At 43.0% G+C, this 19905-nt stretch overlaps 1 protein-coding gene across 7 annotated transcripts; it reads right to left on the bottom strand.

The window, feature by feature from the left end:
- Positions 1 to 993: 993 nt before the first annotated feature.
- Positions 994 to 16269, bottom strand: wt1a (WT1 transcription factor a). 7 transcript variants are annotated; one of them, XM_029522558.1, is made up of 10 exons: positions 15902 to 16269; positions 15795 to 15865; positions 12782 to 12904; positions 11903 to 12005; positions 8749 to 8832; positions 5753 to 5852; positions 3479 to 3623; positions 2499 to 2588; positions 2000 to 2092; positions 994 to 1142 (listed from the first exon to the last, which is right to left on the bottom strand). In XM_029522558.1, the coding sequence occupies exons 1-10, from the start codon at positions 16267 to 16269 to the stop codon at positions 1021 to 1023; spliced, it is 1299 nt and encodes a 432-aa protein (XP_029378418.1). In that variant the 3' UTR covers positions 994 to 1020. The 7 variants fall into 7 exon arrangements, with proteins under 7 accessions (XP_029378418.1, XP_029378419.1, XP_029378421.1 ...); XM_029522559.1 differs by having other exon boundaries at positions 15905 to 16269; XM_029522561.1 differs by having other exon boundaries at positions 2009 to 2092; positions 15905 to 16269.
- Between the last annotated feature and the right edge of the window lie 3636 nt (positions 16270 to 19905).

The raw sequence follows: 19905 nt of genomic DNA, 5'->3' as shown, positions 1-19905 counted from the left end.
AAAAACCCAGAGCAACATCTCCTGCAGGTACAGGAAGGGGAGGGCAGCGGGCGGACGCAGAGATTGGCTGCTTGGACAGCGAGCAGCTTCTCTCAACGCAGCGATGAAGAGGGACCTTCAGGTTTGGGGGTGGCAGAACCAGAAATCACAACAGATGACAGCACATCAGCAGATACAGGGAGTGAGGGAGCCACAGAGGCGGGGCGAGTGCCAACCAACAGAACCAATCAGGGCTAGAGAAAGGTCACACAGAGAGCCACAGGTCAACAGCAGGCACAAAGTCAGAGCTCCAGCCCAACAAGGAGGGACACTAATGCAGCAAGTAGCCAAGGAGCAGCAGGGAGTGAGTCCACACAAGGCAGACAAACAGAGCCAAAGGGAGCCATGGGAGTGAAAGGTTGTGTCCTCATGGTGATGATAGCATTGGTAATTCTGAACCGAGCGTCTGGAACAAAACTCAGACCATCCTGCACTGTGCCTGTTTTTTTTTTTTTTTTTTTAAACCAGGGCGATTAACTTTCTGCCACGATTACATCACAAAAGTTCCCAAAGTTATAACTTCAGGAAAAACTGTCTTTATGATGGCAGACCAGCTTCTAAAAAAAAAAAAAAAAAAAAAGATTGGGTTGTGGGCCTGAGAGCTGTTCGTCAGTGTGTGTCTGATCCACTCAGCTGCACCATCACATCCTTTTTTCTCCTGAACAATTCTGAAGACACCGATTGCTGATTTTTGAAGCCCTACTACAGCTGTCCGCCTCAGTTTTGTGTCCCCCAGCACCTTTTCATGGGATTTGTTGCAGACAACACAAACATTATTTTTTTGGACAGTCTGCGCTATCAAAATGTTTTGATTTTGAATCAGAAACACATAATATTAACTTCTTCTTTTTTTTTTTTTAAGGACTTTGCAGAGGTGGATGCTGCAGGTGCAGAGAAGGTTGACAGTCATGAGAAAATAAAAGCAGATGCGACCCAGATGTTTGGATTTGGAGCCGGGCTGTGGGCCAGATGGACAGAGGTTCAGATGGCCATCTGGAGCTTGGTGAGGTTCCTCTGGTGCATGTTGTGGTGTCGCACCAGCTCATCGCTTCGGGCAAACTTCTTCTGACAGTTTGGCCACCGGCAGTTAAATGGCTTCTCACCTGGGAGGACAGATGATGAATTGAAGAAGACATGGAGAGAATGAAGGAGGTATTAGACCGTCATGGCGATCGTTATCTGAATGGGAAGATTAAGTGGACTATGTATATTTATGCAGTCAATACTATCAGAGATCCTGTGATAAACATGCTGACAGACACTCACTGAGCATTTCATTAGGAACATCCCCTCACATCTGTTCATTTTCTGGTGATCAAAGGAGGTGATGATGTGTCGGGTCGGGAGCTTCAGCTCATCAAGATAAATGTGATCTCAGTCTGTTTTTGTTTTTTTTTGTTTTTTTTTCTGACCATGGTGAGAACTCAGTAACTCAGATAGGAGAAGCATCTCAGAGCAGAAAAATCCACCTCCCCCTTCAAGGCAGCAGAGGACCATATCAGGTCCCACCTCAGAAATCTGAGGATCAACAAAACCACACCGCTGCAGTCTGGAAGAAGTAGCCTGGACTGGTGTTTACTGCTGTGGGAAGGCGTTATTGATGCAGTTCAAACAGATCGATCACAGTCTGAATGCCTCAGCCTATCTGAGCATCGTTACTCCCGATGGAATAATGCTCCATGTCACAAAGGAAACGTTTTTCAAACCAGTGTCAGTGAACTTCAGTGGCGGCTGGAGTCACCATTTGTGGGATTAAACGGATATATCAGGCCAACGAGGAGCGAAAGATCCGGTTTATTGTGGTCATTATTTGACCCGCCCAGTTTTAGTGTATTCCTAACAAAGTGCTCAGTGAGGTGTAAAATTACTTTACTTTGAATGACTTTACTTTCAGCTGTATACTGTTCATGTAAAACATCAAATGGATGAAGAAGAAATGGAAAAATAAAAGTTTACGCACTTGTTTTACCTGTATGAGTCCGGGTGTGTGTCTTAAGGTGGTCAGACCGAGAGAACTTTCTCTGACACGTCTCGCATTCGAAGGGTTTAAGTCCTAAACACATATACAGTATGCATGCACACACACACACACACACACACACACAAACAAACAAACAAAAACAAGTTCACACACGCACACACACACAGAACACACATTTCCCATCACACACACACACACACACACACAGAGGGAGATAGAAAAATACAGTAGAGCAGAGGCTTGCAGGCATCGAAGCCATTCCACAGATTTGCCAGCCTTTAACTTGATCTGAGGGGAGTTCAGTGTTGTGTGCTGCTGTACACAAAATGAAACCTGTGCCCTTCAAAAGACACTGCAACGTCCACAGCTTGGCTGTCATGCAAACCGCGGGAAAAGGGGCAAGTAGTGAGAGCAAAGACAAGGAACCGAGACAGAGAAAATAAAGACAGAGAGGCAGACTGAGTGGAAGGGATCAAACCTGTGTGCCTCCTCTGGTGTCGTTTGAGCTGGTCGGAGCGGGAAAAACCCCGGCCGCAGTCAGTGTAGTCACACTGGTAGGGCTTTTCCCCTGGACAAAGGCAAGAGGGAGCACATTACAAGTTAAATAAAGTTTCATTTCAATCCCCCCTGTATCAAAGACAACACCATCTTGACAGAAAAATAAGGTATAAGAGATTAATTAGACCAGTCGATATAAAAATGAATCAGCAGCATCTTGAACTATGGAGCTGTGACTGAGTTTCCAAAAGTTCACTGGCTCCACATTCTTAAATGTGAATATCTGCGACAGTGAAATTGGATATTTTGGTTTTGGACTCTTTATGTTTTAGAATTATTTTACTCTCTGTAAGTGATGAGCATCATGCCTCGTACCTATAGTGAAAGCAGAAAAACAGTGACCAGAACAGAAAGTGGTTTCCTATTTTACTGATGAGTTATAGTTCATCAGTAAAACAGACAGCTAGAGCTGTCTGTGTGAAAGCCCTGAATAGTGAGACCAAGGGAGTGATTTCTGACACAGCCGCGGTCTGATGAAGTGTTAGACTGCTCCCGTTCAGGCTTTTTGTCTCCCACTGGGAAACAGCTTTAGAGTCACAACACTGCTGAGGTCACAATGGATTAAGCAGTTAGCTGTTAACATTGACCCTGCTGCTCGTAAACTGTATTTTTCTCTTTCTCAGATTTGACTGAAAACGCAAACCATGTCTTTATTTCGCAAAACAGGAAGTGTCCTCCGGCTGTGGTAGATGAGGAAAACTGGAGCCAATGGAAACATAACTTAAAAAGTTTGTTCTTCTGAAGCCAAACAGAGAACGTCTGAGTGAAATAGGAAAGTGCTGGTGACAGTAACTGTGCTTCTGGGAGACGTGTGGAAACACTGGCAGCAGAAATACGTCTGTTAATAATGCCGCCTAATGTGTGTGAGGCAGCACATTTTCCTGCGTCTGCTGGCTTCACCTGTGTGTTTGCGACCGTGCATCTGCAAGTGCGACAGCTTGAAGTAGCGTTTGTTGCAGCCTGGGTAAGCACACATGAACGGACGTTTCTCGCTGGTCTCTGACCGCACGATGGCCGGAGTGATGCTGGGAACCCGCCGCACATCCTGCAGACACACACAAACTCGTTTTTACATCATGCCAAACCGCTCAATACAGAATTAACAAAACCTCTCCCTGGACATCAATCATTAAAACCAGTGAAATGTAATTCAGAAAACAGGCATTAAATGTTTATTGTGTGTAAATAAGGACATGCGGTGTGTCTGGCTCGTGGGGATCATTATAATAAAATGGTCATATATTCATTAGATGGGAATTAGCAGGAAAGTGACCCCAGACTGACTGTAGCCCAAAGGGAGCTGTTAGTCACGCCTGTTAGACAAAGCCCCCTCAGAGCCCCCCATTACAGCCCCACAGACACAGAGAAACACAGGGTTAACTTTTATTTCTTTTATTTGGATTTCCTGTTTGCTGCATGCAGAGTGCCTCCTTGTTTTTCCCGATTTCTCAACCATGTACACAATATTTTCAGACACTTTCTCAACACTCCTTCTCCTTCTCTCTTCCCTCTTTTCCCCCCCGTTTCCACTTCTTCCATCACTTTCTTCTGTGTTTTCTCTCCCGGTCTCCCTTCAGACACACCTAAATCTCCCTCTTCCACAACCATCTGCTCTTCATTTCCTTTGTGTTTAGCATAATGGTGAAACACATGCAGAGGTCAGCCCTGATAGTAAAAAGTAATTAATGCTGTCAGCAGCTATTGATTGGGACATGACACATGACATACTGGAGGAAGGACCACTTATGGTGCCCATGTAGAAAATACCTTCAGCTCACATACTAATGAAACGGTGAGTCTACGGCGATCACTCTGCTGACACTTAAAGGCTCAATGGAGTTGAGTTCAAAAATGTTAAATGAACCCAGCAGGCTTTAATCTGCAAACTAAAATTAACCAAGATCCCTCCTTAAACTTATTCTAGAAATGTACATTTTTAAAATAATAATTAGTGCATGGAGTCAAGAAAATGCGAAATAGTAAATAAAAACAGAGAACTTTGAAATATTCTTCTTAATGAATTGTCTGACACACATAAATGCCACCCAGCATGCTTCATTATTCTTGTTTTACAGCAGTTAGCTGTTGGCTAGTTCAAAGAGTTGTTTCAAGACGCAGCAGAGGAAAATATTTCATGCTATTTTTTTTTTTATATTTGCTTATTTATTCACACAATTTTTTTTTTTCCTAAAAGTTTATTGGGCTTGATATTTGAGCCTGTCTGCAGAAATTACAAGCCACTTTGATTAAGGGGGGTGTTGATTTAAAGATCAGCCTCCTCCCAACTCACATCACTAGCTGTCATTCATCTGGAACGTGATTCTGAATCATAGGATTTAGTTTTCAGCAAGCTGCGCTATATGTTTTTCAGGCCATGAACTAATTGGTGAAGAATGAAATTCCACAGCTGTGAACTGTATTTCCTTTGGCAGTGACTGAGAATTAATGCAATCCCCTATAATAAAAGAATCACCTTGCTAACTTGTCTGTTATCTCACATTATAGCAGCTCTTCATTTAAACGTGTGTGAGGGCTTGTTTATTTTGCACTGAGGTAGACCTCTTATGTGCATCTTGTGCAGTTCATTTGTCTGCATGGGGGGTGGAGGGGGGCAAAGAAAGACGTAGAGCAGGGTGAATGATGAAACAGACCCCAAAAAGAAAGAAAGAAAGATCACAAAACGACCCGCGCAGGACTAAGAGCAGGCCTGGAGAATCTCTGCTCCCCATCTTTTAGAGCCGCTGACAGACAATAATTAAAATCTAATGATTTATTAAGGTGCTGATCCCCGTATGGAAACTGTATCTTTACTGAGTGTAACCCTGTGTGTGTGTGTGTTTCTGCTTTGCTAATGGATCTGTGGAAAAAGATTCCTTTTGGCCTTTAGGGCTGCCCTTTAATGTGCATGTGCAGTGTGTGTGCGTTTGTAAATCACTGCTCTGCTACATATCAGTATTTCCTCTTCACATAGCCTGCTCATTGCATCAGCCTCTCTACCACTCATTTCTATCAGTCCATTCATTTAAAAAAAAACAAAAAACAACGCCACACCAAACGTTTAAAAGCTGGTGTTTTTTCTTGTGTTGAGGTGTTCTTTATGTTGTCCTGATCCTGATCATGGACATGTGCGGTAACAAAATGGCCTCCTGACAGTGACGGCGGTTTATGTCCTACCTGTATACCTCTGAAGACTCCATGTGTGTGTATGCGATACTGCGTGCTGCAGCTGTACACCATGGGGGCGCTGGGGTCGCTGTCGTAGCCTCCGGTATGGCTGCCACCACAGAGAGACAGAAGAAGGAAGAGAGTGACTGATTCATTCCTCACAGGTAAAGCACAAACAATCAGCACAGTTAATCCAGTCCAATCCAATCCACACTGGATCGGCGTGCTCCACCAAAACTTTACAATCATGTTGTTTCCATGAAGGACACAGATATCAGATAACAAGATGCAAAAGAGAAATGCACCAGCATGAATGCATACAAACAAATCTGCTGTTGGAGGATCATGAGCTGTGCAGGAGAACCACACAGCTCTTAATGCAAAACACCATCTGATTAATTTATTTTTCTCGGAGCAGTCAGTTATCTGTTTATGATGTGTAGATGTTTTGTTGCATGTGGCTGAGTCATATTTCCTTCAGCATGATTTGTCGTAACTTTAATGATTTCCTACAAACGTTGGTCAATCATCTCATAAATTCAAAACCGGAGCAAATATCTCATTAGTGGTGTGTGACTTTATTTTTATTTTAATTTAACAGTTGACTTTCAATTCTGTAAACATTCATCCATTGGCATCGACTATATTATTAGTTTTCAGACCATCAGTCCAAAAATGAAGATATTCAGTTTACAGTAACATAAAACTGAGAATTAGAATATAATAAACAAGAATGCAAACTATTGTGCTCAAGTTTGAAAAGGTCAATGTAAACTATGAAAACATTCATCCGTTCATTGTATTGTGTGACTTGTAATGGATTTCTTAGTTATAAGATCACTGAGTCAGTAATCATTTCATCGCTTCCTGTTTTAATATGGTGGGTAATACGGACAGCCTTCGGTATCTCACTCTGAACAAAACCTGCTCTGTGTGAGCGTTGCCTCTCATATCTTCTTATGATAACAAACAGAGAGAAACAGAAAGCTCTTGTCTATGAAATGTGTTATATTTCAGTCTGTCCGATTGAAGGAGGAGAGGATGGGAGTTTGCATCCTGCGCTGCTGCAGTGGGAATGTCCCGGCGCTCATAAAGGTGTTCTTTGTCTGCCTCGATTTTCCCAAATATAGGAGGAGGGACGTCAGGACGAGTGAATTATACTGTACGCGACTTCACTTTCCTCCATTCATTCCTTTGTGTTTTATTTTTGTTCATGTTTTAATACAACTTGGCAGGTCGTAGTCTGGATTTAGAGGACGGTAGGAGGTTATTTCAGCACACAGCGTCCACAGCGTGATTCACCGTTCCCACCGGATGAGAGACAGGTTTTGAGTGAGAGCAGCTTCTTGTGGCATCACAGATTCCAAACTTATGACATGATTTGATATGACTTGACTGATTTTGCTGAGCTTGTGGTGCAGACTAGACTATATTAACTGAGGTTTTTTTTTAGGCTGTAAAAGACGTTTCCCTTCATCCAAAAGACGTCTAATCCTGAGTGGAGGTGTCACACAGTCAAACTGTGCTGGACGACTGAGAACCTTCACAGACATTTACTGAGGACGGAAACATTAAAGGAATCATTGTGATAAATAAGATTAATCACCTTTTTGCTGACTGTTAGCTGACAAGATACTGAGCTGTCTGTCTAATGTAAGACTAAAACCAGCTCAGCCTGGAAACAGAAGCAGAGACGTGAGCTTCACTCCGTCCAAAGGTAATAAACCGCGTTGTTTTGTTGTTTCAGCCCTTCTGTCTTCTGTCCTCAGTGAGCTCCTGATGTGCTGGTCGGTGGGTTTTGTCACAGTCAGACACACACACAGGCTGTTCACAGGATGCTAAGCTAAGCTAAGCTAAGCTAAGCTAATCAGCCAAAAAACGTGCAACTAATAAACTAAAGACTGAGGAGGCGACACAGCTGTGTGGGTCTATCTGCTCTTCCTCATCTCCCGTCCTCTATCTCTGCTGTCCTCCTTTTGGTGCTTTCCTTCCTCCTCATCCTTATTACCCCCCCAGGCTGATCGACACACACACAACCAAACACACGTCACACTAACTACACACATGCATACTACACTTAAATCCACAATGCAGCGATGCCCTCCAGACAAAAACACACACACACACACACCCATTCATTAGTTAGCTGTGAATGCCTGTTGGTGTTTGTGAGCTGACACGGACGTGCAGGTCACAGTGACACAACAACACCACATGCTGCTGATAAGCTTTTCACTTCAGACAAGAGAAATTTCATTTTAAAATAATGGAGTACCAAGACGGTCGAAGTTGGACACTAAATTTCTATTTAACTGCTGCTGGATATTTTTATATTTTGCTGCACAGTGATGTTGAAAAGCCCTTTACAGTGGAGATTCACTGCTTCCCATTTTCAGCAAGAGTGTTGTGGACTTGAGGAATATATGCATTTACATTGGAATGTTTTTATTTTTGGAAAATCTCCCAATTCTCGTCTTCAGTCCACTTAGAATAAAGAAAAGAAAATCACGTATCTGATCAAAGCTTCAGATTTGGATTCAGACAGAGGTCCGATGAACAGACAGATAATAAATGAAACATGCTACACTAACCACCATCTCCACAAATCCAAGCTGCCAGGGAAAAGAAAAAGGGACCAACAGAACAAAATACCCTGCGGAGAAAGCCTGCTGATGGATGAGGTAGACGTGAGCAGCAGGCCCTTTACTAACTGTCTCTGTCCTGTCCACTTTCCCTGCAGAATAAAGGAATATCTGCTTCTGAATAACTTTTTAAACGCTGCGGTTCTCTTGCACCTGTTGCCACAACATACATGTGATATGCTGACTGAAACACACGGGAGAAGAGCCGCTTTACTGCAGCGAGGCCAGAAGTTTAGTCACTGGATGTCCCGCTCTTCTTCAGACTCAAGACTCCGTCATGGTCTTCCTGTGTCCGACTTCTCTCATGCAACATAAACCTGACTGACTGCTGCTGTTCAAAGGGAGCGATGGATCAGTTCCTACCTCTTTATGGTGGACGCCAGTGTATTGACAGGGTTCCATGCCACACAGTCCAACTGAGAGGTCATTTGATATAAATTTTCTCCGCTGTGGAGGAAAGACAAAACGTAGAAGAAAGGCTCATGAGCTGTCATTTAGCAGCACAGGGTTGAGAACGAGCATCCATTTGTGTATCAGTGTTGCCTTTTGTAGCCCTCGATAGAGGCGCTCAATGAAAAAATGCCAACACACACACACACACACACACACACAAAGAATGCGCCTCAGACAGACACCCAGCTAAATTCTCCCATAAGAGCCATTTTTCATTAAACACAGCAGACTCCACCATGATTAATCAGACCTGCCAAGTGATTACACACTGCCGCTAACATGTACACACACACACACACACACACGCACAGCGGATTTATAGCTCTCCCTCCCTGACACCACGGCCCCTCTATCACAGCACCTGCAGGCTTGCAGTAGTTCAGACGGGGTAGATGTGGTGCCTGGTACCCTGCTCATTACGCAGCTCTGATTTTAGATTTTACAGTACATCAGGGCACACAGCCAGCACAGCACCGGCGGAATTTCTGCTGAAATATCGCTTCGACAGAAGCCGAGCATCAGACTTAATCACTGACCCCGGATATCTTCAAATATTCTTCTCCTTTGGCTGAAACCTACCACCCGTTTGTTCATTTGACCAAAGCTATTTGTCCTAATTCAAACATCAAGAGAGGCCCACTCTGGTTCACAGGAAGTAAACCAAGATTTATCACTTTTTTCAGAATAAAAAACAATCACAGAAATCCAAACAAAACAAGTCCAAAAAATAAAAAATAAATAAAAAATACCCTCATTAATCTAAGCTGAATAGTCTGATGTCTGAAACGAATTTAATATTGAAAGGTCTCTAATTGACCATCCGTTGTTCATATCAGTCGCTGTGTCTTCGCTCTGCACTTTCAGGCATCCCATACAGCTTCTTACCGTAACAACTCCCGATGTGTGTCTATAAGAGAGAGAGAGAGAGAGAAGGTGTCTTCACTGCTCTCTCGCTCCCCCTCCCTCTAATAATAAACGCTCAGCATGTTTTCATTTCATGTTGTTCCAGCAGGCCGAGATGACAGCCTGAAGAGTAAATACAGTCCTGTTGGTACCAGGCTGTGAGATTAGACAACTGAGTCAACTCATATGAGCCTTCCCAGGCGTGCGTGTGTGTGTGTGTGTGTGTGTGTGTGTGTGTGTGTGTGTGTTGAGGAGATATCAGTTATGTTTATGAGACTTACAGGACGGCCTTTGTCCTTACACCTCTCTTGCTCACACACACTGATTTTGTAGTGTCCATCCCTGCTGTAATGTTTACAGAGGATTCCTTCTGTCCCCCCATCGACGGAAAACAAAGCATCAGCGGCATGTGAAGAATGTTTGATTTGGATACACAACCGTTTTGAGAGCGAACAGCGAGGAGGTGTTCCCCCGACGGAGGCTTATTAAAACCTGTACAAGGTTTATGGATATAATTCTGAGAGGCGTGTACAAATACAAGTTGACTGCAGCAGCATGTGGACATTTTGCAGTTTTTACGAGACGCTTTTATTTAATGTATTTAAAATGGCAGGTAGTTGGAGTGGGATGATCCACCTGAGTGAGGGGCGTCAGGTTGGACACTGTCACTGTTAAGACATTTTGCAGATGTCTTTGTCTTGCCCTTTGCGTGATTTAGTAAGACAGTTTGTGCAAAGTGGATAAGAGTTAGGACCTTTTAGAAATGGACTAATATTTCTTGAGCTCTTGTGTGTGGGAGGAGGTGATGAACGGTTATGACAGGGTGTGGCTGCTGAGCTGCTCATGGGGAAACTAGATTATCAGGATGGATTTGGACAAATTTGCTGCCTTATGTGTTTGTTGATGTTGTGAAGTAAGAGTTTTTCCACGATGAAACAACACTGCAGGATTAGAAGTCAACATTAGATCAGAAAAAGGGAATTTTTCAAAGACGGGCTGAGTTTTTTGTGAGGATAATACTCCATAAAGTAAATTAAACAGGACAGTGTTATTTCTGAGATTTCTCCTTTTCCTCCTTTGACAAGTCAGGACGTTGATTAAATGTTAGAAACAACACAAGTTTAGCAGAAGAATTAAACAACGTTCCTCTTCCCAGCTTGGCATCAGTGTCAATGTGATCATAGCTGTGGTTTCCTCCCAGCAGTTTGTTGAGTGGAAATATTTCTGAAGTGTAACTTTCCAGTCATTTATATATATGAGAGAAAATTTTAAACTGCTTTGTAAAAAAAAAGAAAAAAAAAAGAGCTAATTTGTGTTTCATCTGATTAATGAAAATAGTCACGATTGAAGTGTGATTAGATTAAAAACCTTTGATGACAACACAAGAAGTCTTTGGAAATGTGGCTTCAACAGCCTGAAGTCATTAAATTTATCAAGGATTTGGTGACGTACTATAGGTCCACCTGTAATTCACCAAAACTGATCATTCTTAGTGGTAATTGTGCTGAATATAAAGAGTTAAAGCCAGAATATCTTCATCTCATCCTCTGCCTTATAGTTTTTGGCCTGTTATTCGCCCTAGAATGAAAATTTCCATTTGTTTCATGAAAGAAAACACACAGCAAAGGTCTGATTTTTAAGAAAAGCAGTAAAATAATGACGGTTAACCTGCGTCATTCCTAAATGCCAAGCAGAATTACTTGCTCCACAGCATTTTTACAATACTTTCCAATCAATAAATCAACCCACTTTCCTCCACAGCTTCCTGCCAGTGTTGTGTTACTTCCTTCAGTGGCACCGTGACTTTTGTAGGTGTGGTGTGCATTGGACGGTTATTAATAAGCATAATTTAAAAAAACTCCTGAACAGATTCAGGGAGAAAATGACAGTTTACATCTCATGGCTGGACTTCGGAACGAGAACAAATGAAACCACCAAAACACAGCCAGAGGAAGGAGAACAACAACAACAACAAAAAAAAAAAAAAAAAGGGAGGAAGCCCTGATGGCAGACAGACCTGTCCTGAAGGTGGACATCCTGCCCCGACCTGCATCCTGCTACCTCTCAATGCGCTGATCAACAATGGCTCTGAAATATTTTCCAGCTTTTGTTGTTTTGGGATTATTATAAAAATAGATTTTGTAGACATTGTGTGTGTTACCTGTTGTAAGGGTTCCTCAGCAGCAGAGCCTGACTGCCTGTACAACTGTCTGATGGTGTGTGGCATCCATACACCGGAGGAGGGACGGGATACTGCTGCTCACCTGTCGGCCAAATACACGCAAACAAAATTAGAAAAAATACGTGCAATTACAAACTCTGACGAGGTTGAAACTCTGAGGTTGAACTCCTTCACGGCTCCCCCGGAGGATCAGCTCCAACCTCCTCTGCATCTCGTCTCTTTTTAAACTCTGCCCTCTCTTGCCCTCTCTGCTACTTCACTGCGCTTTTCAGCAGTTTCTTCTACAAATAATCATGTTTCTTTCCAAGAGTGTCCCCCTTTGAATGGCTCCCTCGACATTTCCCTGCATTCCACCATCCCTCTCGGCTCCCATCATCCCAGTTAGCTTAAAAAAAAAAATGGCAGAAATTTACAGCACTGGCTTCATGAAACACATATTTAAATATTTACCAATTACATGCTCTGGGGGAGGAGGGACTAAAAGGGATTGTTGGGTGGATGAAAGAAGGGATAACAGGGGGGAGTGAGTCAGGATGTGGCTGATTTATACCTCCGACACGCAAGGTCACTGCGGAGACGTCAGAAAAAGGGACAAGACACTCCCTAGGTGAGGTCCATGGAGCTGACATACAAACGCAGCTGTGCATTCACACAGTGGCTCTAAATACACATGAAGACTTTCTTTGTTCTGGGTTTTTTTCCTTGATAGATAATATTATTCTGGGCAAAATGTAATCAGCCTGAAAGGTCATAACATAAAAACTTTACAGCCATGTCAGCGACCTTTTACCTCGGCTTCTGCAGCCACAGGCCTTATAGGACAGAACGTCAGAATGTGTCAGATACAGTCAGACTCACTCATGGTGTTCTGCTGAGTCAAAGCGTCTTCGTGTTTGAAGGAGTGGTTGGGGAACTGCGAGCTGTGGTGCGTCGGCGTGTGACCGTAATTACCGGCTCCGTCGAAGGCAACCGCGCTGTAACCTGCAACACGGAAATAAAAAGGAAGTAAATACACAAAAAAACAAAAGGTGCATGTTGTGAGTCCACAGTGCTGCTCATGGTTTGCTTCATCATCACTCAAATTTTAAAGGCCAAATCATCACAAAATACAAAAATCTAAATAGTTCACGATGCATAGAGCTTGGATTTGTGTGTCTGTGTTGTGTTTCTTATTTGAAATGATTGTAATCATGTGCTGCTGCTGTGTGTTTGTGTGTTCAGGTTCTGGTTGGTTGGGGGTTAAAGGCCACAATAAAGATTGCAGCCTCTCAGAAAATGTAAAGAAGACAACAGAACAACAGAGTCCAGGTTTCAGAGAAGTTCTTCAAAGACGCACAACGGATCGATCAAACTGAGGCGTAATTCACCGATAACCTCCAAAACAAAGCTTGTTTTATTAAAGGGAGCTGCTGTTCATTTCTTATGGATGCCAGATGGCAAAGTTTTTACAACTTATCAAATCTGTTGCAGTCTCTTTATACGTTTGGATCATTTTCTTCCTGTAAAAGCAGAGAATGTGGAAATGGTGGTGAGATCAGTTTGTTCTTTAATTAAACATCAAAGTGGGGAGAGAAATACGCAGCGAGGCTACAAAGCACACACTGAAACACACAGGAGAGACGAGATCTGAGCCTGACACCCCAGACCTGAGTCATGACTTCGCCTGACCAAAAGGTCACAACACACACTCATAAATCACCCAGACTCATGGACACACACACACACACACATCTCTCGCTCACATTCACGCTTCATTAATTCAAATGCAACACTTTCACTCACTTTACTCTGTAGATCAGTGGTTGAGAAGGGGGGGGGAACTCATTAAACTTATCCATTTATCTTCCACTCACCCCTGTCTGACTCTGACAGAGAGAGTGCATGTGTGTGTGCGCACTCAGGTCAATTTATATTCAACTGGAAAAGTCTGGAAATACCCCCCCCCCCCCCCCCCCCCCCAAAAAAAAAAAAAAAAAAAAAAAAAAAAAAAAAAAAATTACCTCAAATTCAAGAATTTCAGTCACTTCATTTGAATATGTGGAGCAGAAAAATCTTCTCTGGTATTTATTGAGTTTTTCATTACATAACTTTTCATAAACATGTCTGCTGTTTTTCATCATGTTTTTATGTGAATTATCGTGAATATGAGTGGCTGCTCCTCGCTACTGTGACGGTTTGCTGATAAACATGCAGACGTTTAAGCGTCAGAACATGTAAAAAAAAAAAAAAGTCAAATAAAAATATGTTCCTGCTGAATTTGCATCTACATATTAAAATACAGAAAAGCAAAAATAAAAATGTCATAACTGGAGCTGCAGGCCTGTGAACGGAGGTCCGAGGAATGATGGTCCCTGTGTGACCCTGCTGTGTGACCCGAGTCCTGCTGTTGGTTTGTTTGTCTGCGCTCGTCCAGCCACAGCAGGCGGCAGATAAAACAGGTGAAGGGTCAGCTCAGCTCCTTCATTATAATGTTATTCCTAAATTATCTGCTTGATAAGCATGTTATTAGTAATTAATCTGTTCGGTGACCGAGAGCAGACTCGTTATCCTGCCTGGAAAACAGCAGAGATCACATGTGATCGGCAGGTCGAGGTGTTTAATCCGACGCACTCCATCGAGCCAAAGTGTGAATCGTGTCATTCTATATTTCTGTTACAGTATTTTTTGGAGAAAAAGTGAAATGTGAGGCTGCAGATGCATCAATGGTGAATAAAAACAATAGAAAGGAGGTGGGCTTTTATTTAAATCGATTTTAAATTCTGATTTTAGGTTATTCACAATCACACTGTCACTTTTAGTGTGTATGTATAAATTGTGTGTGTGTATAATTATATATGTAATTAGTGTGCATGTATGATTATATTTAGAATATCAGAGCCAAAATGAAAAGTGACTCCTGAATACCTGAGCATAAATAGCTTTCTACTTTCTAAATAATAATCAGTTAATCGTCTTGACACGTTCTGCTTTTGTTATGCCAGTTATAAATTTCACTCACATATTGGAGCAGCTTTCTTTCTTCAGATGATAATAATTACCAAACATTCACCAAATCTCAGGAATTTCACAAGCAGGTAAATGTTTGTTGCTGCACACTGTTTTGTGTGACATTAGATGTGAGAGAGTTTTTTCCATTCCTCTGCCTGAAAACTGAAGGTTTTAAATTTACATTAAATATCTGAAATACATTCTAAAAATCTGATTTCAAAGAGGCACAAATATTACAAATTTCAGAATTACATATATAAAAAAAGATTTTTTGTGAATTATTAGTGAAACAGTTCAGCTCGGGGACATGTGACGTTCATGACTTTGGCCCAACACACAAAACAACACAACACAACACAAACACAGCGAGTGCTGATGTCTTTCCTACATCACACAACACTGATCGCTGCTCACATCCGTATCACAGCTACAAAGACTCAAGCTCATTGCAGATGTGACAGATGAGAAAGTGCCCAAATAACCATCCAGGTTTTTCCCCATCTGTCCGTCAGCGATGTCTGGATGCACACAGCGTGACGATTTGGGAGATTTTCTGTGTAAATGTTTACACGTTACCTGCTCAGGTGTTCGTCAAGATTAAGCGGAGGCCACACAGAGAAGGCAACACAATGGGCAGCGGAAAGGTTTCATTTGGCTCGAACATTACTGGACTTTATCAGATTTACATCAGATGGGAAAACATGCAGATTAAAAGATGGCTGACATGAATCGTTCTCATCTCTGCGCCTCCTGAGTCAAACAAATCCAGCAGCCGGCCGCCATGCTGTGACGTGTCGTTTTTATGTGACTGCTGGGGATAAAATAAACTGAGAGACTGACAGACGGACGCACACAGACACACACCCTGCTCCTCCAGCCTCACCTGTCTGGTTGCGGGCTGCCTGCTGTGTGTCCATGCAGTTGGTCAGGTATGGTGGGTTGCTGAACATCCTGCTGGGGGGCTGGTGGTGATGCGGTGCAGTGACGGACGGCGGTTGGCTCGGGGCTGCTGGCGGAGGCGGCGGCGCCCCGAACGCCGCCCCGTACCTGCAGGCCCCCGTGCCCGTGAACTGGCCCGAGAAGTGAACGGTGAAGGCGCTGAGGCCGCAGTGGGGGTCGGCGTCGTGGTGGTGGGGGTCGCCGGTGGCCCCCCAGCTGGGTTCCTGCTTGATGAAGGAGTGCGGCCCCAGGGAGGTGTGGGGGGCTGCCAGGGAGGAGTAAGGTGAGGCGGCGGTGTGAAAGTCCAGCACGGGAGTCCACTGAGGGGCCGTGCTGACGGGCAGGGCCGGGCAGCCGGGGCTGGGTCCTGCCGGGACGGGGGGCAGCAGGGAGTTCAGGTCACGTACATCTGAACCCATGGTGGTCCAGGGGACGAGGGGGGGGAAGTGGTAGGCTATTTTTGAAAATGTATCTTCCTCCCTCTTCCTTTCTACCTGCCGGTCTCCCTGCCTGAGCGTCTCGCCGAACCCAAAACGCTCACCAGCCTCTAAATCCTCCAGAGCCTCCTCAGGTTCAGCTGCTGCGCTTCAGTTGTTTACGACTCTGGAAACTCCTGAAGTCCAACACAAGTTCATGGCGACGCAGAAAAAGTCGCAGCAGCAGGTCGAGGAGACGAAAAGTGAAGCCAGACGACCATCCGGGATCTTCAGCAGCAGCAGGAAAGGAGGGAAAGAGCGTTTGGCTCAGAGAGATGGAGCCCATTCAAGGAGGACAGAGGTCTCTGCTCAGAGCGTTCTCTGTGAATGGAGAGAGACGAGTGGAGGAGTGAGGAGGAGTAGCCCTCTTTTCCCTCAAAGCGCTCAGCCTGTGTGTGTGTGTGAGGAGGTTATGGGGGTGGAGTCAGGAGGTGATGAGGGACAGGAGCCCTCTGACTTCATTCATCTACTGTACACTGCACGCACACACACACACACACACACACACTTAAACTAAAACAAGCTTATATTTTCACATATATGCTAAAATGTCATTTTCTCACCTGGTTGAGAAAAAACTGAAACTGTAGACCTGAAAATCTTTTTTTTTCCCTGAGAGGCAGGTTATTTTTCAGTTTTAAAACTCAAATATATGTAAAGTTCGTACATTAGATTACAATTCAGACTTCTTCTTCTTTATTTTTTTTAAATTCTGCTCCTTATTTTCCAGCTTTCTCTGACAGTAAATCTAAATCCTGGAATTTAGTCCCGGACAGAAACAGGCCTCACGTGGGAATCCGTTTTAAAGAGAAATGGGCAGAAAGAAAATATATATAAACATCATGTCGATACTAACTCAAACTGTATTTCACAGACAACCTGCAATTATTTTTTTTTTTTATCGTTTTGACAGTAAAGGTTGAAAAAAGAAAGAGGTTAAAGGTCTAATTTAATTTTTGGCAGATTGATAGTTAGTCGCGCGCGATTGAACACACGTGAGGATGAAGGTGGAGGAGTTGGCCTTTAAGGCCCGACCGGAAGAATGTTTGTTTATTTATTTATTAATTACAGGCCTGACCGGAAGAATGGTTGTTTGTTTGTTTATTTATTTATTTATTTATTTATTACAGGCCTGACCGGAAGAATGGTTGTTTGTTTATTTATTTATTTATTACAGCTGATCCCCGTTTTTGTTTTTTTTTTATTTTACGCAGCTAAATTCCTTGGATGGGATTGATATTAAAAATTCAGAGCGGTGACCAAAGTCAGACACATTTTGAAAATAACGGAGCACAGTTTATATACACATTTATTTATTTTAACATTCCCGCACAGGAAAACTACAGACCAATTTCTTGGTGCTACTATTATTATTATTATTGCTGTCATTATAACGGATGACCTCATTTTCGTCTTTGTTCGTTATTTAGATGATAAATGTTGAAAAGTAAAATTCCGTTCATGTAATAAAACAGAAGATAACCGTTTGATGCTATTTATAACCGTAATAATAATAATTATGAAGCCTGAATAAAAACAAAAATTAAATTGAAACGGGGATTTTTATTTTTCTGTCTCCAGCCTGATATCATTTCTTTATCGGGTACCAGAATCTCAGTTTTGTTTTTAGAATAATTCCCCAAACAAATGTTTTTAAGTAACAATCACATCCACCGCTGCGTCCTTACCTCAGCTGAATAAATAAGATGGATATTTTGTCGTTATTTACTCATCTCCAGGATTAAACTGATCTTCCGGATCCTCCTGCCGTCCGGCGGCTCTGCCAAGACCAAGACCAAGGCCAGGATCCGGATCCGGATCCGGACCTGGACATGAGAAGACAACCCAGATGAAGCATCTTCTCTGAAGCTCAATCATTCACAAACATAAAACTGTGAAGTCACAATGATGCTATCAATCGATTTTTAAAAATTTTTTTTGTCCAGAAGTATCTGAACATTTTTTTGTGACTTAATTTTTTTAAACACAGCTTTTAAAATAATATCTTTATAAATATTAAATTTTTCTGTTTCACATATTACTCACTAAACAAGAATGAAGCTGATTTCCACCATCTTGCTGTAAATGATGAGCTGTGTGTGTGTGTGTGTGTGTGTGTGTGTGTGACCTGGTCAGATTTTTGTGTCCTCACTGAGGTTATTGTGACACGGCTGTCAGCCGGCTGCAGCTTTGAGGAGACTCAGCTCTTTGGACAGAAGAGCGGTGATGTAATCTGACAGGCCGAGACACCTTCCCCTCGATGAAAGAATCCTACGTCCATCTTTAAAAACAAGCAAGGCCGGCTTCAGGTGCTTTGTTGGTTTATGTTGTTGATGCTTACTGTCCACGTGACCAACTCACACACATAATGAACAGACACACTATTGAATTTTAAAGGTTAGTGTCAATCAAATCGTTGACTTCATGGTCAAGTTTGGTTGATGAGCACAAACAAAATAAACACGCGTGTGTTGAAGGCTGTCTGCCTTTATAAAGTTATCTCTCTCTGATTGACGCTCCTCTTTTTGCCAGCTGTCCTGTGACCATGGCAACAAACACACACACGCACACACAAATAGCACTACTTCTGAGTAACCTTTCCTTTTTTACAACCATCATATGACTCTATCTGATTTCCATGTTATCTTGTGAAGCAGATCCCATTTGGACGCGAACACACGAAAAGCTGACTGAAATGGAAACCCAATCTGCAGCCGCAGGGACAGATGTTTCACTGTCCCACAGCTGGACATATTTAGTCTTCAGCATTATTGGGTCAACTTGCCTCTCAAACAAGCTCTCCAACCTGAACATGATGTCTTCATGGCGTATTTTTTTATTTTTTTCCTCTCCCTCAGGCTGAGTTTGTTCTTCCCATTGAAGATAAACGGACATTCAAACAGGCCAAAGACGCTGGCGAACCGCCACCGGTGGACACACTGACTCCATCATTAAAGTATGACAGTTAAAGTGGGTTTTCCCCCCTCTTAACGGAAGTATCCACTCAGCGCTTTTCCTCCCATGATGCTCTTCACCCGGAGCCAATCGACATGTTTCAGTTTGTTGAATGTGCGTCAGAGGACACGGGGCAGGTACAGAGGTGTGTGTCGTCGTTTACAGGGGTTTTGTTTCTGCTTCGAAAGAGACTGTGATCAACACGTGTGAGTGTGTGTGTGTGTGTGTGTGTGTGTGAGTTTGGGTGTATCTGTATTTTAATTGACAAGCAGAGATAGATGGTGACTTCACCATCTGGAAATCTAGTCTGGCTCTGCACATAGAACTGCTGACCCACGATTCACCTCTTCAACTCCACGAGGAATGAGAGAGAGCCAGAGAGAGAGAGTGAGAGAGAGAGAGGGACACACACACACACACAGAGAGAGAGAGAGGGACACACAGAAAGAGAGAGAGAGGATGAGGGAGGCAGAGTTGTGTTGAAAGTGCTCGTCATGAAAAGAAGAATCAGTGTGTCCAACTTCACTTTGTTCAGTCATCGACAACAGTCCTGGAAATAAGATGACATGTGCATAAACACTCATGTAGACAGGCAGAATAACACACACACACACACACACACAC

The sequence above is a fragment of the Echeneis naucrates genome, chromosome 16 (assembly GCF_900963305.1).
Source record: "Echeneis naucrates chromosome 16, fEcheNa1.1, whole genome shotgun sequence".
NCBI classification, from domain to species: domain Eukaryota; kingdom Metazoa; phylum Chordata; class Actinopteri; order Carangiformes; family Echeneidae; genus Echeneis; species Echeneis naucrates.
This window is presented reverse-complemented; position numbering and strand designations above follow the sequence as displayed.

Coding starts and splice junctions, on each gene's coding strand:
- wt1a (XM_029522556.1), bottom strand. CDS start 16,269: ATGGGTTCAGATGTACGTGACCTGAACTCCCTGCTGCCCCCCGTCCCG. Junction 3,624..5,752: donor GAGTCTTCAGAGGTATACAG/GTAGGACATAAA, acceptor GTGTGTCTGCAG/GATGTGCGGCGGGTTCCCAG. Junction 2,093..2,498: donor ACACCAGAGGAGGCACACAG/GTTTGATCCCTT, acceptor ATATGTGTTTAG/GACTTAAACCCTTCGAATGC.